A 20,606-nucleotide genomic window follows, 5' to 3' on the forward strand; every position below is an offset into this window, starting at 1 on the left:
AGAAAGGTGGAAACAAAATAAAATCTGAAACTAATTACATATTTGAGCCTTCCGAAATTATGTGAATGTATTTTAATTCACTTGATAGCTCCCTGCCACAGAAATCCGTTTTGTTTTCATTTGATATGAGAAGAATAAACGAAGATGAAACAGCAAAATCACTTAACGTAAACACGGGTCACGTAGAGACTACCACCTCTCCACTACAACTCAGACTGCTCTGTGAATCAGGTCCGGATCTACGATATTTCCGAACCGAGCCAATATTAGATAGTGGCGCTCCCCCTGCCTAGAGCGTTTGAGGTAGGGTGCCAAAAATTTACAAAATCGACTTTCCAAAAAAATCTTCATTTTCTAGCGCACATCTTTCTGAAGAACCTGATACATGAAACATATATGTTCGAGGGAACGGAAGACATGTCATTTGGTCTTAAGTGTGCCAAAGTGCAGTGCCACGCCTCTTCACACAGCATTCTTCCATCGCACATCTGTATTTCGCTCTGTGGAATTCAAACATGTAATATTTTGTAATGGGTGCCATCAAACTATATTCACGCCAGTGGAAATTAAAATGTCCTGTGGTGCCTCTCCTGTGCCCAGTGGGCTGGTTTGACATTCTGCTCCTCTTTAAAAAAATTTCGCAATTAATACTGGGTGGGATTACTTGTAACCGGCAGAACAAGAACTCTTCAGGAAATCTGTAGTCTTTACTGCATATTAGCTAATAAATTGGTGATTTGTGTGGCATAAAATTAAATAGAGGACACACAAAACGAGTAAAGAGAAGAGACAAGCAAGACAGTACACATTTCTTAAATCTTTAGGTCCTAGCTTTTTTTCTCTCTAATCTTGCCACAGCTTTATACGGCGTACTTTCCTTTCTGGGAAAGAATCTATTACCTCATCAAAGTTCGTCAACGTTTTGCTACATGAAAAACAACATGTCACTGTCTAATACTAGACAAGCTGTTAATACTAATAGTACCCAAGACTGGTGTGGTTTCTCGATCTGATTAGTGTATTTTGTTACTGCTAGACAAAACGAAATGGGCCTGCCTAATATTGCAGCATTGTTACACACGCCAAATAAACGAGACTGTTTTGGCACAAATGTTCATTTTTATAACACGGCGGAATATAATTCACGAAGTACCAATATCAAATGCCTATTAGGCCTACTACAAGCAAAAAGTTTTACATTAGGAAATAGTTTCACATTTCATTCATACACATAGCTTCTGAAGCATGAGATCGAGAAGTAGTAGTACGAAATTTTTATATAAACTTGGAATCGTCATATTCTTCCGTAATTTGTGTGAGTCACCGTTTCTTCCCCTTCCTCATTCTAACAATCAATCTGTCATCACTAATTTTGTAACTATTCCTGCCAGTATCAAAACTTATTCTCTGGTTAACTTCACTAACCCTACCACAATCACCGGTTTTAGTTATCCCGCATTTATTCTCCAATTAGGTGTTATTACGCGTTGGTACAATGCGTTTTCCATGCTACTCCCAGAATAGAACTTTAGCGGCTGCTAGTCGGGGACTGTATAACTGACCCTTAGTAGTGTAGCAGTCTGGCCAAAAACTTTGTCAAAATTTCATTTTCTTGGATACACGGAGGAGACAATACGCAATATTTGTGGTCTGTTATTCCTGTTAGTCATTTATTTCCACTCTGGTAGTCTGCATCTATGGAATTCACTAGTAGTTATAACAACTCTGATCACTTGCAAACCGAGTCAACCACATACACAGCGATTGGCATTCACCCGTTCGGCTTTATTCTGCTCAGCTCGTATAGACCCATCCCCTTTTGTCTGCAGGAAAGTTTATTTCTAGATGCGACGGGGATTCCCCTGGCAGAGACATCACGTACACTACGCACGCATTCAAAAATCAACTTAACGATTCTTTCAGAAATCAACTTAGAATTTGTTCAAAAACCAACAGGGATGCGTTCAAAATCATGTGAGTAATAGATAGGTCAAGTGCACTGGATGCTATGCACTTTGTGAAACGAGGTCTTTTTTCCTCAATAATACGAATTTGGCGCCACCACCCCCCCCCCCCCTCCCCTCCCGCGCCCAGCGCAGATGCCCCGGCCCCCTAGTTCTGGGCCTGTTGCACCTAAGTGAATCTGGCTACTTATGCACACCAGTAAAATTCTTCCAGATAGCATCTGGCTGCTTGTTGCTATTTCTTATACAGCTAACTGCCACACTTCTACAGCCAGAAGCAGGAGAAGGTACTAATACGCACATGCGCATAAGCTCGCTCGTAACCGCTCAAACGATTCTAATGTAAACAATTGTGATGCCACGCTCATCGGAGGAAATTTGTTGTTATGAAACATTGTATAGTCTTCCTAAGGCCTTTCACACATTTTGCTGTTGGCAGACGCTTGTATGAACACTGTGTTTTGTTGTTGTATATGGTGCATTTCCTTTGCAACTCAAATTTTATTTTCTTTTTTTCCTCGGGTTAATTTTTTATTGTTGCAATATTATTCTGGAGTAGCGAGAAACGGTAATATTATTAGTTAGAGTATTGGTTCTTACCAGACAAATTATAAAAATTTAACTGAAAACTAAAACAATTAGAAATTCCCGGAATTCTAAGAAATTCCCGGGTTTTTCCCGGATCTCCCGGTTGTCCCGGGTCGTAGACACCCTGTAGATTATGAAATGAGACACTGAAAGTAGTATAACAGCAGCAAAAAAATGAGCTTGTCAAAGTAGAGAGGATACTAAATGCAGACTGGCAATAGTGAAAAAAGCAATCCTGAAGAAGAGAAACCTCCAACCATCTCTGGAATATTCCAGATGCTGCCATTACATTTATATAAGCAGAACACCATGCCAGCCCTGCCAGACATTGATTTCAACTCCTCATGATGATGATGATGGTGGAGACAGCTGTGGAAAGTTCAAGTGATTTATTTGAAATGACACAGCTTGTAAACCAAGAAGATTTTACTGAAAAAGTTTTTTAATATTAAATATATCTCCAATGTTAGAAAGTCTTTGTGAAGGCATTTGTCTGGGTTGTAGCACTGTAGGAAGTGAAACATTGTCGATGAACAATTCAGAGAAAAAGAGAATAGAATCTTTTGAACTGTGGTGACAGTCACATTATTTTGTACACCACAAAGCAGAGGTAATTTTTTTTAAGGTTTCATCTTAACTTTGCTTTCTTAGAAAGCAGTATAGAAACAGCAAAATAAGAGCTTTTAACAGGTATCAAGTGTGTCCTATATACATCAGATGTTGATTACATAATATAAATTTCACATGCACTTCTTGGGAGAGAACTAATGCTTTTGAATAATTGTCTCATCATTGAATCCTCTGATAGCAATATTCTCTTTATAATCTAGCACCCTAACTCACCAACCTTCAGTAAAAACCACTTTGAGTGTGATACATTTTCCTTTTACTTGTACCAGGTGTACCGGTATGAAATGAGCGTTAAGATACAAATGTGTCGATAGGGAACATTTGTTGTGAACGAGCTTTAATTTTTTTTTGTTTGGTTGGTATGACATCTGTCAAAGATATTTAGTATACATCAAGTCATGGAACAAACAACATCGATGTTTTCATCGTGTTAACAATGTCGAATTTTGTACCAGAAAGTGATGATTTACAGAAAGCATTAATTTTTTTGTTTTCATTTGAAAAAAAAGTGCTGCAGAGTTGCATCGAATGCTTGTCGAGGCATATGGTGATCACGCTCTATCAGAAGCAACATGTAAAAGAAGGTTTCAATAGTTAAGAAATAATGATTTTGACGTAAGAAATGAAGAACGTGGAAGACCACCAATATAGTTCGAAGACGCCGAATTGCAAGCAATATTGGATGAAGATGATACTTTGAGTCAGAAGCAAATGGCAGCAATGCTACATGTTGCACAACAAACCATTTCTGACCAATTGAAAGCTATGGGAAAGATCCAAAAGTGTGGAAAATGAATTGAATGAAAGACAGATGGAAAACCAAAAAATCAGTTGTCAAATTTTGCTTCAAAGACATTAGAAAATCAATTTTGCATCGAATTGTTACTGGCGATGAAAAATGGATTTATTTTAAGAATCCTAAATGGGAAAAATCATGGGTTAATCTGGGACAATCATCAACATCGACTGCAAAACCAGATCAATTCAGCAAGAAGACAATGCTCTGTGTTTAGTGGGATCAGAAAGGTGTGGTGTATCATGAGCTTTTAAAACCTGGTGAAACTGTGAATACTAATCCCTACAGACAACAAATGATAAATTTGAACTATGCATTGATCGAAAAAAGACCAGAATGGGCCAGAAGACATGGCAAAGTAATTTTTTTACACGACAATGCACCTGCACACAAAGCAAAACTGGTTCAGGATACAATCAAAACACTTGGCTGGGAGCTGCTACCCCCACCCGCCGTATTCACCAGACTTGGCGCCTTCAGGCTACCATTTCTTTTCATCAATGGGACATGCATTGACTGAGGAACACTTCGATTCCTACGAAGAAGTCGAAAATTGGGTGTCTGATTGGTTTGCTTCAAAAGACAAACATTTCTATTGGCGTGGCGTCATTGCCAGAAAAGGGGTCAAAATGTATAGAAAGCAAGATCAGTACTTTGAATAAAATGTTTTTACTTTTCAATTCAAAATTAGTGTTTCATTTTCACAAAAAACGCTCATTTCACACTGGTACACCTGGTAAACACTTTTAAGTAACAGTCATCACCTCACATATTTAGCCAAATTGTTAACAGCTTTGGTGCAGTTCAGTTTCTGTTGACCATTGTTCTCCAGAGTGTTTCAATTTTTGGAAATTTTATAAAGCTTTTCTTTCCCTTTAGTTTATTATGGCAATACATCTGTTTATACTTACAGATGACATAGGTTCAAATTACTGCATAATAACTATTTGCAGCACAGAATTCACACCAAAGTGGATCAACATATTGCAAAAGAAAAGGTGCATAACAGATGATTCATCTGCTAAAATGAAAAATGCTACATGTGAACAATGTCACTACCAACTACTGAGAAAATGATGCTTGTTAAATGTCAAAAATATTCACAAGAGCTCCAAGAATGTATATTCTGTGAGGTGATAGAGATATTTTTCTGTTGATATCACACACTTTGTAAATACAGTGGTGGTGGTGGTGATATTACTTTATCGATGGCCCATTTGGGTGTTTATTTCTTTAAATGAGTCTTCACTGTGTAGTTACACAAACACTGGTCTCAGTACCTGCAGTTTAGCCATTCTACTAACATAATGAGGAACTATGTGCCATTGCCTTTAACGATGTTAGCATTCATAAGGAATTTTACCATTGTAAATTTGATACAAAATGCTACTAACAACTAAAACTGTACTGAAGTATGTGTAAGAATTTTAGAGTATATAAGTGTGCGCTTAAAATACTTACATCGCTAACACCATCTGTACGCAATATTTTTGACTTCAACCACGACAGATAGTAAACACGTACACGGTTCTTCTTTCCTGATATTGTCACTAGAATATTCTGTCCCTCGAGCACTTCCATTTGTTGGAACCTTCGGCGGGAAATAAGCTGGTATACTTTCCCTTGTCCACTACGATCAAGCAGCATCAGTCCATTTTCTGTGCCAATAAGGAGATTTACTCCTGAAACAAATTTCTAAATTATATTATGTACCTACAAGCTGTAACTCACAGTCCAAGTATCCATTCAACAGATTTAAATACTGAATAAGTTTTTAACTGAAAATACTGCTTTTAAGTGTAGTTAAACAATGAATTTCTCCAGGAAAGATTTTTGGCTCAATTCCAGTGTGAATGCCTACAAATTATTCAGAGATAATTTTCACAGAAACGGTACTATTTTGGATTTGGCAGCACATATGAGAAAATGATGCTACATGGATTAGGTTAGTTAAATGCACTGACAGGCACAAAAAACCCAACACTTCAATTTATTACAAAAACGGAAATTTACTTTAAATTTATAACACTAATACACTATATTATGATGGAATTTTGTGGTATGGTCCCATCTAACTGTTCAACAATGAAAAAGAAAACTGATTATAAACCAATTTAACACACTAAGCCAGAGAGGCACATTTCATAGCAACTTTGAGTAAGCTCATAAGTGTAATGCACATACGTTTTGGTGTTATATGCTTCATGCTTGACTTTACAGACCTCAGAGGTGGTCTCTGAGACCTCTGCTTGCATCTTCAAACACACGTATTTCCACCTCGTGCACCAATGACGGCATTCAGCCTTTCAGGCAAGATCCTGATTAATGCAGTAATGTCCTGTCGATGAATCATATCCCATTCTTCCAGGAGGGCAATCAGTAGGTCCTATAGAGACTCTGGATATGATAGGCTAGTCTCCCCAGCCAGCCCCAAATGTGCTCAACATGATTCAAATCAGGGCTTTGAGCAGGTCAACCCATAGCATGAATCCCTGTTTCATCCAAGAATTCTTGCACAATTCTTGCAACATGTGGGCATGCATTGTTGTACACTTAAGTAAAATCATCACCAATAACTGGAATGAAAGGCACAACATACTCCAGAAGGATTTCCTCAACATACGAATGTGCAGTATAGCTCCCATGCTCCATGAAGACCAAATGTGTCGTTGCAGCTGTATTGAGTCCTGCCCACACCATCACAGAACTACCCTGAAAAGATGTTCTGGATGAGTATGTTCAAGGGGAATACCTTTCCCCTGGCCTTCACCAGAACCCCTCTCTCCAGTCAGGTAACCAGAGGCCAAATTGTGACTCATCAGTGAACAACACTTGATCACACTGTTGTACTGTCCAGCCAAGATGTTTCCCTGTGAAATGTAGTCAACTGTTTGTTCTCTCACTAACACTGATACTCAAACCTGGTGGAGTTAACTATGTGCTTCAATAGCAGTGGTGTGACAGTTGCAGAAAACCTGAAGCTGTAAGAAGCGGTCACCTATCTCCAATGTTGCTCTTCTCACACCTGTTCCTGGTCTCTTTGCAAAGCCTTCAGCTTCCTTGTACCTTGACATGGTTCTGGAAATCATGGAAGGTGTTGTCCTCAACACTTCTGCAATGTAATGCACGCTGCGGCCATCTTCCACCAAAGCAACAGCTTTCGCAGCTTGTGCAGGGCTTGGTGGCACGTTTGCTACAGAAAGGTGATTATAACAATCACAGAAAGATCCTACAATCATGTGGGATTGAAAGGGGAACGATTTAGGGTACAACAAATAAGTGGTACAAGAGTGGGAAAACATTATTTGCTCACATTCAGTAATGTGTTCTTCAGGTTGCATGGGGACCAACAATTGAGGCTAGCGCAATAAACAATAAACACTTCATTGTTTCCTCACAAAGCAATGCAAATAACATACGTCTCAAGAAGTTGTTTGAAATGCTTTACTTTGATTAAACAGATAATTACATAACGACTGCACATCATTTATAGGGTGTTGCATCTACACCTATACTCTGCAAGCCACAATATGCTGTACAACAGGGGGTAATTTTCCCACTGTCCTGCTCATTCACAGATGCTACATGGAAAACCAGTTCTCAGTACCCTACGGTATTTGTTCAAATTTCTCTAATTTTATTCCTCATCCTCATGCTTACTGCATGAGATATAAGGGTTTTTGATGGTGAAATACAAGGTGTGATACAGAAGTTTCAAGACTGATTCATTTCTGAGTAGGGGAACGAGCGCGGACCGGTTCCGCCGTGTGGAGTAAGTAGTGGAGGGTCTCAGGGAACGAACTTACGCTGCGGCAGTTGCCTCTGGAATCCTGGAGAGTGCACATCGCTTGCAGCGTGAGTGCGTGTCATTGACCTCGGTCGAAAAGTGGGAGAGGCGGAAATGGAGCAGCACTTGGAGCAGCTTTATGTGATTAAGTTTTGCTTGCGACTGAACAAAACCATCACGGAGACTCGGTATGATTCAAGAGGCCTTTAAGGAAGAAGCCATGTCCCATGCAATGGTTTTCATGTGACACAAAAGTTTCAAAGATGGCAGCGGGAATGTTGAAGACAATGACTGCTCTGGGAAGCCATCATCAAGCCGAACGGATCAAAATGTGGAGAATGTGCGGGAACTTTTAAACAATGACCATCGTCTTAGTGTGAGTGCTCCGCCGCTTGAGGGATCAAGTTTGCCGCGTCCACCCAGCGATAAAGGGAGATTGGATTCTCCCCACAACAACACATCCGCTCACACGTCGTGCACCGCAGCCACCCTACAGCTCTGACTTGGCTCCAAGTGATTTTTTCCTCTTCCTCAGAATCAAGACAGGCCTAAAAGTGAAGCAATTCGACTCCATTGACGCCATCCAGCAGGCTTCGATGAGAGCCCTTGACAGCATGATGCCCGAGGCCTTCCAGAAGGGCTACGAACAGTGGAAGACACACTGGCAGCGCTGTGTTGATGCTGAAGGATCCTATTTTGAAGAATTTTAGTCCACTATACCTAAATTTCCAATAAATTTCTAGTTCTGAGTTAAGTCTTGAAACTTTTGAATCACACCCTGTATTTTTCATGACTAATACTGGAACAGGGGATCTCAGAATTTTTTGAATAAGATTCTAAATGATGCCATCCTTGTAATGTCTCACATTTGAATTTATTAGTCATATGTGTACTGTTCTCAAGCTGACTATACAAATACTTGATGACCTGTGCAACTTTTCTTGGATCTTTTCCATGTCTGTCCTTAATCCAAATAGGTAAGAGTACTGAATTGACGAACAACATGTATTCACTGGTTGAAGGAGAGTTTTGTAAGTAATGGATCGAAGATAAATGAAACAAATGGCAATAAAAATCACAGATTTACATAAACAGACTTAGACAGTGAAGAGACAAATGATAAACAGAATAGGGTGGGAGGGGGCAGTTTTGCTGAATGAACAACTAAAGGATCAGCAAAAGATAAACTGAAAGAACAATATAATGTTTCAAACTGCCAAAATAAACAAACAACAGTTTCTTTATTATTATTGGTATCTCATGACAGTATGATAATGGGAAGACCTGGGTGGAATACAAAACATGGAAGAAGTAGTAGTAGCAACAAATCATCAAGGCCCCCCCCCCCCCCCACACACACACACAACTTTGTGAAGCCTTTGGTATTTTATGATTTTTTTTTTCATTCTTTACAACTGTAGCACTGAAGTCACTTTATAAAGTGTAAAGCAACCACAAGGGTCATTTGCACTAACTGACAACAACATGGCTGATGGATACATGGTTCTCAGGATTACATTCAAATAATGCTGTGTAAATACCACAATATTTCACTTAGGGCAATGCCTGACATATTCGGATGATTACTGTTGATAAGTACTGCTACTTGCCAGGAGTCACCAGTATGGACCAACTGGATACATTTCATAGCTCTATTGATTAAATACTGTGGAATGCATGAAATATGATCATACATCACACTATAGAAGTGTTATGACATGGCTGACATCTACGGATTATACAAGCTGGACCAAGTAATAGACAAGAACTTCTCTCCTTCTCCCAGTCCCTACAGTGGAAACACTTTTTCGCCACCAAACCTATCAATCAGACTCGACCAAAGACCAATGTTGAACACTGCCTGACTCAGTTCACTCCTCCATTCAACCGTTATCCATCTCCACTGCTCCCAAATCACCCCCTGTTAACTTTCCAGAATTTCTTGACCTTGAACCTTGCTTCACATCATTCCCAAATCACTAAAATGCATACTAACCATACATCTACGAAAGAACCACAACCCACCACCTAAAATCTGATCCCAACCTTATAACCCTATCTGCTGACAAAAGCTTCACCACTGCTGTTTTGAACCACACAGATTACCTGCCTGAAGGACTCAACCAGCTGTCAGATTCATCCACCTAAAAACAATGCCAGTGCCCCATTCTAGAAATCCTGCAGCCCCTCCAGCCTCTCCTCAAACTCTGAAGTTCATCCCAGAACCTCTCCCTGGAGTCTATCTCTCTCCTCACCCTAACCACTCTCTGCACTCCTGCCTTCTACATATTTGCTAAAGTCCATAAACCCGACCACTCTGGATACCTCATCGTGGCCGGTTACTGTGCCCCCACTACGGGAATCTCTGCTTTTGTAGACCAACACCTTCAGCCTGTTACCCACAAACTACCCTAATGTATAAAAGAACCGACCATTCCTCAACTGACTCTCCACAGTCCCCGTACCTTTACCACACAGTGCCCTGCTCATCACTACTGACGCCACCTCCCTTTGCACTAACATCCCTAATGCTCAAGGCCTTAACACCATTGAACACTAGCTTTCCCAATACCTGACATATTCCAAACCAACAACAGTACGGCAGGGGTACCCGCATGGCACCACCCTATTCAGGGGCCATCTAGAGGAATCGTTCCTAAACACCCAGAACCCCAAACCCCTCACCTAGTTCAGATTCAGTTCAGATTCATTGATGACATCTTCGTGATCTGGATCGAGGGTGAGGACGCCCTGTCCACATTCCTCCAGAACCTCAAGACCTTCTCTGCCATTCGCTTCACCAGGTCCTACTTAAACCAACAAGCCACCCTCCTCAATGTTGACCTCCACCTCAAAGATTGCTATGTCAGCACCTCTATCCATATCAAACCTACTAACCACCAGCAATACCTCCACCTTGACAGCTGCCACCCATTCGATACCAAGAGGTCCCTTCCATACAGCCTAGTGACCTATGGCCGTCACATCTGTAGTGACGAGTGGTCCCTCTCGAAATATACCGAGGGCCTCAATGAGGCCTTTACAGATCGTAATTATCCTCCCAACCTTGTACAAAAACAGATCTCCCATACCTTATCTTTCCAGTTGCCCACCAACTCCCAAGTCCCACCATCTGGCCACAGAGGAGCATTCCCCTCATGACTCAGAACCACCAAGGACTGGAGCAACTGAATTACATCCTCCAATAGAGTTCCGACTACCTCTCGTTGTGCCATGAAATGAGAAATGTCCTACCCACTATCCTTCCCACCTCTGTCACAATGGTACTCCGCTGCCCACTGAACCTACACAATATCCTCATCCATCCCTACACAACTATCCATCACTACACAACCCTTGCTCCCAACCACTTGCCTCAAGGCAAGACCTGTCCCACACCTGTAACAGACCTCGATGCAAGACCTGTCCCACACATCCTCCCTCCATTACCATCTGCTCCAGTCTAGCCACAAACATCACCTAGCCCAACAAAGGCAGTACCATCTGTGAAACCACGCATGTGATCTACAAGCCTAACTAAAACAACTGCACTGCATTCTACATGGGCATGACAACCAACAAGCTGTCTTTCTGTCTGCCCTCTGACAAACTATGGCCGAGAAATAACTGGACCAACCTACTGCTGAGGATGCTGCACAACATGATGTTCTCCATTCCAATGACTGCTTCACAGCCTGTGCCATTTGGATTCCAACCAACACCAGCTTTTCTAAATCGTGTAGGTGGAAACTCTCCCCACAATATACTCTATGTTCCCATTACCCTCCTGGCCTCAAACTTCGTTTGTCATTGTCCTTATCCATCTAGCCCCTTCCCTTTTCCCATTCAGCACTACACAGCTCTCTACTCCACCAATGCACCCAGTTTTTTTACTTCTCTCCTTTTTTGTTACCCTCCTCTCTCCCCCCCCCCCCCCCCCCTCCATTTAGCTCCCAACTGTATCTAGCTGCCACCATCCTTGCACAATTCCACCAGCAGCAATTTACGCCCCCCCCCCCCACCCCCACCCCCCCATCCTGCTATCCCTCCACCTCATCATGGCTTGAAATGAGAAACGTACCACCCACTTGTAGTGTTTCGAGAATTTATGCGGAAATTCTAGAACCACTCGGTCTTCCACCGTCTCGAACACGCAATTCTTAAGATGTGAGTGGGAGAAAGGAACCCTAGCTACTGTGTGTCACGTGTGTGTGTGTGTGTGTGTGCAGGTATGAAATCAGTCGCAAGCAAAAGGTCGACACAGTGGTTGAATGGCACCAACTTGTACTTGTCGGGCGACCCACGGAAGTCGTAGTGAAAGCATAGCGAAGAACCAAGGAACTTCTGTGTTATTCCATGCTGTTTGTCACTGTGATTATTGTTAGTGGCAAGTTCTGAATTGTGGAAAAAAATCTCTTATCGTGGACTTGCTGGAGGCAAGACATATTTTACAATATGTTTGTAGTAGAGACATGGTTGTAAAGCCAACTCTTTTCTAAATGGACTTAAATCTGTTTCTAATGGGAGACTATACGAGTTACTTACGAGAACTTAAATGTTTATGTGCGAAATGTGAATTTTGTTCTTATGAAGCTCAAACATACCAATAGTTATTGAAAAGTATTCTTCGAGTACCGAATTATTTTGCAAGTAGTGAGAAAGTCTTTAAGGTTCCTGTAACTAGCATCATTCTTCGGAGAAGAAGTTTATAAGAGATTCCAGAAGCTGGCTATCCAGAGAATAAGATCGGCTGTATACACCGAGTAAGTCAACTCGTATTACAGAAGTGAGAAGTTTGCACATACACTTCACACACTCTTAGTCGTCAAAAACGTTAGAATGTGGCGACCGTGACAGGACCGAAGGAAACAGGAATTTTGAGATGAAAACGAGAGGAAAAGCTATCAAGTGTTGCTTTAGCAACTGAGCATAACACAAGAGAACCATTAATAGAAACTGGATTATGCCGGAGTATCCACGGGAGGAAATTTGTAAATGCAAATACGGGAGAAGATGTAAGAAAGTCACAATGTGAAAAACTGGAGAGGAGATCTCGACGTATTAGACTAAGAAGAGATACACCTAGAACTAAGACTAAGATGATCTGGTTTGGGGAGTATACAGCTCTCACACGCATCGTAGGAATGCAGACATGGAAATCAGCATAGATCCCACGCTGCCGGCACCAGCTGGTCACATCCGCTCACCTACACTGCGAGAATTCTATGCTGAGTGAGTGCAAAACAGAATTTTAGTACCTTAGCAAGAAGTGATAAAAACTATTTAATGACCTTTATTATACTTAAAGGTAATTTTTAAATGCTCACAAGGTCTAAAGCTTGTATAATCATGGATCCCATTCAGAAAGTTGAAGAGATGTCAGAACCAGCCATGGCTATGAGAATTACTAAAGAAGGGCCTGACTGTTCTGTGTTGGTAAATCTAATCAAAGCTCAGAATCTTAAGAAAGACTCAGTAATTGTTCAATTAAATGAAGCTTTAAATGCTCAGAGTCTGCAGTTAAATTCTGAACTAGATGCCCACAGTGCAACTTTAAATGCTCAAAGGGAAGTCCTAAATATTCAGGCAGCAAATCTAGGTATGTTAAATGCCAAGGTGAACTTGCAAAGCAGAGAATTTACTAATCTATGCAAAGGCATGGAGGCTTTAAAGACTGAATTTAACACCGTAAATAGTAGAGCATGGTATTTGAAATTATACTTAAAGAAAGAATTAACCAATTCCTTGGATATTCATGTAAATCAACTGTTCACTGACTTTAATCAGAAACAGAATGATCAATTTCAGGGTTGACAAAGAAATTAGAATTTGATATTGAGGGAAAATATAATATGGTTGAATCCAAAATTAATGAAAAGTTATGATCATTTGAAAATGTATGCAATGTTAAGTTTGATGTTATAAAGCAGGGATTGTCAACATTAAAAGAGACTGTTGAAAAGCAAGATAAATTAATGCCAATAATCCAATCGCAAATTACAGGTGTAAGTATGCAAATGGATAATGGAGAAATAAGGTTCCAAGAGAAGATAGCAAACTCTGATATAGTAAATATAAGGAGTTTGGAGGAACAATTTGAATGGATAACAGATCAAAAACGCACCGAGAGAATGACATTCTGGAACGTGTCGCCTATTGTTTCTTCCAAACTTTCAGATACCCGAAAGGTTATAGATGACTTGTCGAAAGAATTTAAACTCAACCAGGACAAAGTGGAAAAACAGGTAACTGCATACTCAATGTTGTGTTACCTAGTGAAATGGTGATTGTTTTGCAGTGGGGAGATTTTCAAACAAAATTTAACGAAAAGTATTGGTCTGCACTTGTTCAAGCGAAGTTAATATCAGATCCATGGGATCCGGGCAGAGTTATCTATCCCCCAGGGACATTAACATTCTGAGTTAACAAGCGGAGTGACAATCATCGGATCCCGAGTTGTTTTTGGTGTTTCTTCCAGAATAGCTTTCCTGCACAAAGTTCCCTTCAAATCTTAAACTATTCTGTCATTTATTTGTAAAATCTCAAACTATCCAGTAATCTTTACTTGGAAAACTGGATATGACAATAAAACAAATATCGATTTAGATGAAATAAACGGAATAAGATTATTATGTTTGTGGAATATATAATGTGACGAACTGAACGACTGTAGTGTATAATTTTTTATTTTGTATAGAATATTTTAAGAATGCTGAAGATTAGATGGGTAGATCATATAACTAATGAGGAGCTATTGAATAGGATTGGGGAGAAGAGAAGTTTGTGGCACAACTTCACTAGAAGAAGGGATTGGTTGGTAGGACATGTTCTGAGGCATCAAGGGATCACCAATTTAGTATTGGAGGGCAGTGTGGAGGGTAAAAATCATAGAGGGAGACCAACAGATGAATACACTAAATAGATTCAGAAGGATGTAGGTTGCAGTAGGTACTGGGAGATGAAGAACCTTGCACATGATAGAGTAGCATGGAGAGCTGCATCAAACCAGTCTCAGGACTGAAGACCACAACAACAACAGAATATTTTATACCTTTTATAAGATGAGATGCAGATGGGAGGGTTTGTATCAGTTTTGAAAGGGGTGGGTACCGTAGATAAAAGCGTGGTTTACGAGAACACATAAACCATGACTAACACAAAACACACACCACACCTTTCAAACAATCCTCGCAAACAAGTGTGACTGATTCCTCACCATTAGCTGTTTCCATAGGGTTGCTAAGATTTCCTTCGGGGACCTCAAGGGTGAAGGTGGGAATGTCCGTTCTGTTGGAGATGATTTAACACCAAACCTCCTCCGGCGTCTCAGTCAAGTACCTGCGAGGTAGGGATCCTGGGGAAGGGGAGTGGGAAGGGTTTCCTGTTGTTGGTGCTATCTTCTTTCTCTTCTTCGATTTTAGCAACCATTTCTATTTAGTTCCTTTCTTACTTCTCATTTAAGGGCATATCTATTTTTTCCCTCTTTCCATATTCACATACTTCTATTGCAGAAGTCCTTCCTACTTTGCATGGTTTCTAATAACCTACATCTTATCTTTCAATAGGAAGGCCGAAGAATCAGACTACACGAACACATATCCGCATACACACAGGAAGACATTTAAACACAAACCATTAAAATTACCAATTAGAAACTTGTTGCGAACTGAGAACCGCCAGGTGTTGCAGGGGAAAAGATATGTGTAAACAGGGAAACGCGCGCGCGCGCCCACACACACACACACACACACACACACACACACACACACACACACACACACACACGTCTGCAGTCTCAGATAGCTGAAACCACACTGCGAGTAGTTTGTCGGTGGCCATTCATGCAGATAGACAGCTTGTTGGTTGTCATGCCTACACAGAATGCAGCACAGTGGTTGCAGCTTAGCTTGGAAATCACATGACTGGTTTCACTGGTAGCCCTGCCTCTGATGGGTTAGGTGATGTTAGTGACTGGATTGGAGTAGGCCAAACTGTGGCCACACTGTATCACCCATCTTGGCCACGCGCAACAGGCAACCTCAAGACCATGCTGATTGTTGGTGCAGCATCCTTTGTCCCACATTACTACCGTTGATATAATTAATCCCATACTTTCAAACTAATCACTCTCCCTGCGTCAGTTAGCGTATTTTTGCGTGTTATCTCCCACACCTTTTGGTGCTACACGATCTTGTATCTCTACCTACGAAACCCTCCCCACCCCCCACACTTTCTCTGTTCTATCCCTGTTCGCACCCACTAAATCCACCTCATCCAGTCACATCTGCCGTTTCCCTTCTTCACGCTTATCCGCCCTCAAACCTGCTACCCACATTAATATCCATATATTTATTTATTAATTATTCTCTATTTTGATCCATGTGACTTCTCGCCAATTTTAGTGAGTTGTCGACTTCAGCTATCGTCATCCTCATCAGATTTCATCCCGTTTTTTCACCTTGTGCATCCATTTTGTCCTTTCCGTGATTTTTCACACTTATTTAGGTGTATTTTTGCATAATTTTTCAGACGTAATTCTTCTTTTTTTACATATTTTTTCGCATTTTTTCACAACCATAGATCCTTGCTCCTTCCATCTGTGTCAATACAGAAAAGTTTCATTATCCCTAGCCAGATCCCAGTCCCACATACTGTTCCTGCGTTGTTACTTGGCTCGTGAAATTCCCCCTAATGGCCTTACCATCAAATTACCCATCTCTGGTTGCTACCCCTCCTTCCACAATGACCTCCAACTGCTCAGATTTCGCCAATCCTTAGCCCTCACCAACATAGTCCTGCAAAACCATATCAACCATGCCTAATCCTTCTAGCAGTACCTTCTCTCCATCTGCAAAATTCTCCTGCTATGTAATCCCAAATTCCTGGAACCCATAATACACATTGAAACTCTTGCCCTGCAAGAACTTGAGCAACATGCACAATGCCACCTCAAAAAGCTCTCCATCCTGCTCACTTCCTATTCCCGCCTTGGAGTACCACTGTCCCCCACCTCTACAACAACCTCCAAACCTCCCCCATGTCCCCTCATAGCTGACAAACCCTGTCTTGCAGACCTACTACACTTACCCCAACCACCAAAACTTCCTCCCACCACCACACACAACCCAGAACCTAAACAGACCCATAACACAGTCATGAACCTTTCCTCCAGAAGCCTTAGTCCCACAGAAATATTAGTCCTTTCCAAAGGCCTCACCTTTTGCCCCACTCCCAAATTCAATCATGCACGACTTGCTAAAGACCTTCTCTCCTCCACCCAGTCCCTACAGTGGAAACACTTTTTCGCCACCAACCCGACCAACGAGACTCAACCAAAGACCAATATTTAACATTGCCTAACTCAGTTCACTCCTCTATCCAACCGTGATCCACCCCCACTGCCTCCAAACCACACCCTGTTAACCTTCCCGAGTTTCTTAACCTCGAACCTTGCCTCACCATCATTCCCCAAATCACTCACCATGTAAACTAACCTTACATATGCAGAAAGAACCGCAGTCCACCATCTAAAAACTGATCCCGACCTTATAATCCTACCTGCAGACAAAGGCTCCACCACCGTTGTTTTGAACCGCAAGGATTACCTGGAGGAAGGACTCCGTCAGCTGTCAGATACTTCCACCTACAAACCTTGCCACAGTGACCCCATTCCAATAATCCAGCAGGATCTCCAGTCACTACTCAAATCCTTAGGCCCATCCCAGAACCTCTCCTCAGAGTCCATCTCTCTACTTACCCCTACCACTCCCCGCACCCCCACCTTCTGCATGCTTCCTAAAGTCCATAAACCCAACCACCCAGGACGACACATTGTGGACAGTTACTGTGCCCCAACTGAGAGAATCTCTGCTCTCATAGATCAACACCTTCAACCTATTACCCAGAATCTATCCTCCTGCATAAAAGATGCCAACCATTTCCTCCACCGACTCTCCACAGTTCCTGTCCCTTTACCACACGGTGCCCTGCTCGTTACTGTTGATGCCACCTCCATGTACACTAACATTCCTATTGCCCATGGCCTTATTGCTATTGAACACTACCTTTCCAAATGCCCTTTGGATTCCAAACCAACAACCTCCTTGCTAGTCACAATGACCAACTATATCCTCACCCACGATTACTTCTCCTTAGAAGGTATTACCTACAAACAAATCCGGGGTACGGCTATAGGCACCCGCATGGCACCATCCTATGCCAAGCTATTCATGGGACATCTAGAGGAATTCTTCCTAAAAACCTAGAATGCTAAACCCCTCATCTGGTTCAGATTCACTGATGACATCTTTGCTATCTGGGTTGAAGGTGAGGATGCCCCATCCACATTCCTCCAGAACCTCAACAACTTCTCCCCCATTTGCTTCACCTGGTTCTACTCAACCCAACGAGCCACCTTCCTCGATGTTGACCTCCACCTCAGAGATGGCTACATCAGTACCTCCGTCCATATCAAACCTACTAACCACCAGCAATATCTCCACTTCGACAACTGCCACCCATTAGATACCAAGAAGTCCCTTCCCTACAGTGTAGCCACCCAGGGTCGTCACATCTGCAGTGACGAGCAGTCCTTCCCAATATACAGCGAGGGTCTCACTGAAGTCTTCACTGACTGTAACTATCCTCCAAACCTCGTACAAAAACAAATCTCCCCTGCCTTATCTTTGCAGTCTCCCGCCACCTCCCAAAGTCCCACAGTTCGGCCACAGAGGAGCATTCCCCTCGTAACTCAGTACCATCTGGGACTTGAGCAACTGAATTACACATTCTCCACCAGGGTTTTGATTACCTCTCGTCGTGCCCTAAAGTGAGAAATGTCCTGCCCACTATCCTTCCCACCCCTCCTACAGTGGTATTCCGCTGGCCATCGACACTTCAGAATATACTCATCCATCCTTAGGCAACCCCTGCTCCCAATCCCTTACCTCATGGCTCACACCCCTGTAATATACCCAGATGCAAGACCTGTTCCATACATCCTCCTACCACCACCTACTCTAGTCTGGTCACTAGCATCACCTATCCCATCAAAGGCATGGCTACCTGTGGAACCAGTCATGTGATTTACAAGCTAAGCTGCAACCACGGTGCTGCATTCTATGTAGGCATGACAACCAACAAGCTGTCTGTCCGTATGAAGGGCCACCGACAAACTGTGCCCAAAAAGCAAGTGGACCACCCTGTTGCTGAACACGCTGCCAAACACGATATCCCTCATCTCAATGACCGCTTCACAGCCTGTGCCATATGGATCTTTCCCACCAACACCAGCTTTTCTGAATTGCACAGCTGAGAGCTTTCCCTGCAATACATCCTACGTTACCATAACCCTTGTGGTCTCAACCTTCATTAGTCACTGTCCTCATCCATGCAGCCCCCTCCCTGTTACCATTCCAGCACTACACAGCTGCCATTTCACTGCCACACCCAGTCTTTTAATTTCTCTCCTTTCCATTACTTCCTCCCCCTCCCCCCCTTTCTCTCCTGCCCTCCGTCTAAACTGCAGCACTTCACTGTCCGCCACCCTCACCATACTATCCCTCCCTCTCCTCGCCCCAGCCTCCTCCTTACCCCCACCCAGTCGCCACTCCCATCATGCACAGATGCTGCTGCTTGAAGTGTGGTTTCAGTTATCTGAGACTGCAGACGTGTGTGCAAGTTGTGTTAGCATGAGTGTGTATGCGTGCGAGTGTGTTTGTGTGTGTGTGTATTGCTGACAAAGGCCTTAATGGCTGAAAGCTGTAATTGTGTGACTCTTTTTGTTGTGCCTATCGTGACTCAGTATCTCCGATATATGGTGAGCAGCAACTTTCCTTCTCTAATATTGTTACATTCCATCCTGGATTTTCCATTATTTGACTTTTCATAATACTATTACACAAGCTACAATGATACACCAGCTGCACACTTGGAGACAATTCAGCTCTCATCAGAGCTGGGAAATTAAAAATTAAATAGGAGCTCAGTGAATAAATGTACTATGGTAATATGCTGTAATAACGAAGTGTAGGTTTGAGTGTAGAGGTGACACTCGTCAAAAGATAAATAGGTTAGAAATCTCACTTTCTACAATGTTTCACAGCAATGGTATAAAGTCTTAGCTGTGAGACACTACACAGACTATTTTAGTGTTAAAAACAAAACTGTTTTTGAATGCACAATTTTACTACATTATTTTGAAAGCTGGATAAATCAACAAAACATATTACATACCATTTTGTGAAGAAGAGGTACAAATAGCAGTGTCGGTGTTATTAACAAGTACAATGCAATGTTCCTTTGGACATGCATGCATGTCCAAAGAAACAAGCACTGTAGCGACTACAGCTGTCAAGAAATACAGGAAATGTATCTGCAGTTGCAAGTGTTACCCACCTTTGACTGTGTATGGAAATGACGACAATGAAAATTAGTGCTGGACTGACACTTGAACCTGGATTCGTTGCATTATGAAAACTGTAACATTAAATTCTTAGGTCATCTGAGAACACATCACGGTCACCCAAACTTCCATACGTCATAGTCTATGTTTCACAACCTGTATCTTCTACATCTACATCTACATCCACACTCCGCAAGCCACCTGACGGTGTGTGTTGGAGGGTACTTTGAGTACCTCTATCGGTTCTCCCTTCTATTCAGTCTCTTATTGTTCGTGGAAAGAAAGATTGTCGGTATGCCTCTGTGTGAGTTCTAATCTCTCTTATTTTATTCTCATCATCTCTTTGCGAGATATACATAGGAGGGAGCAATATACTGCTTGATTCCTTGGTGAAGGTATGTTCTCGAAACTTCAACAAAAGCCCATACCGAGCTACTG

General features: G+C 42.0%; 1 protein-coding gene across 3 annotated transcripts in view; it reads right to left on the bottom strand.

Annotated features, from left to right (window-relative positions):
• Positions 1 to 20,606, bottom strand: part of LOC124777093 (serine/threonine-protein kinase mig-15) — a 342,698-nt gene that overhangs the window by 56,846 nt on the left and 265,246 nt on the right. For all 3 annotated transcript variants that reach the window (XM_047252374.1, XM_047252373.1, XM_047252372.1), the window contains one exon: positions 5,440 to 5,660. In XM_047252374.1, the coding sequence (XP_047108330.1) occupies positions 5,440 to 5,660 (221 nt within the window). The remainder of the gene's footprint in view (positions 1 to 5,439; positions 5,661 to 20,606) is intronic.

This window comes from Schistocerca piceifrons, chromosome 2 (assembly GCF_021461385.2).
Source record: "Schistocerca piceifrons isolate TAMUIC-IGC-003096 chromosome 2, iqSchPice1.1, whole genome shotgun sequence".
Taxonomy (NCBI): domain Eukaryota; kingdom Metazoa; phylum Arthropoda; class Insecta; order Orthoptera; family Acrididae; genus Schistocerca; species Schistocerca piceifrons.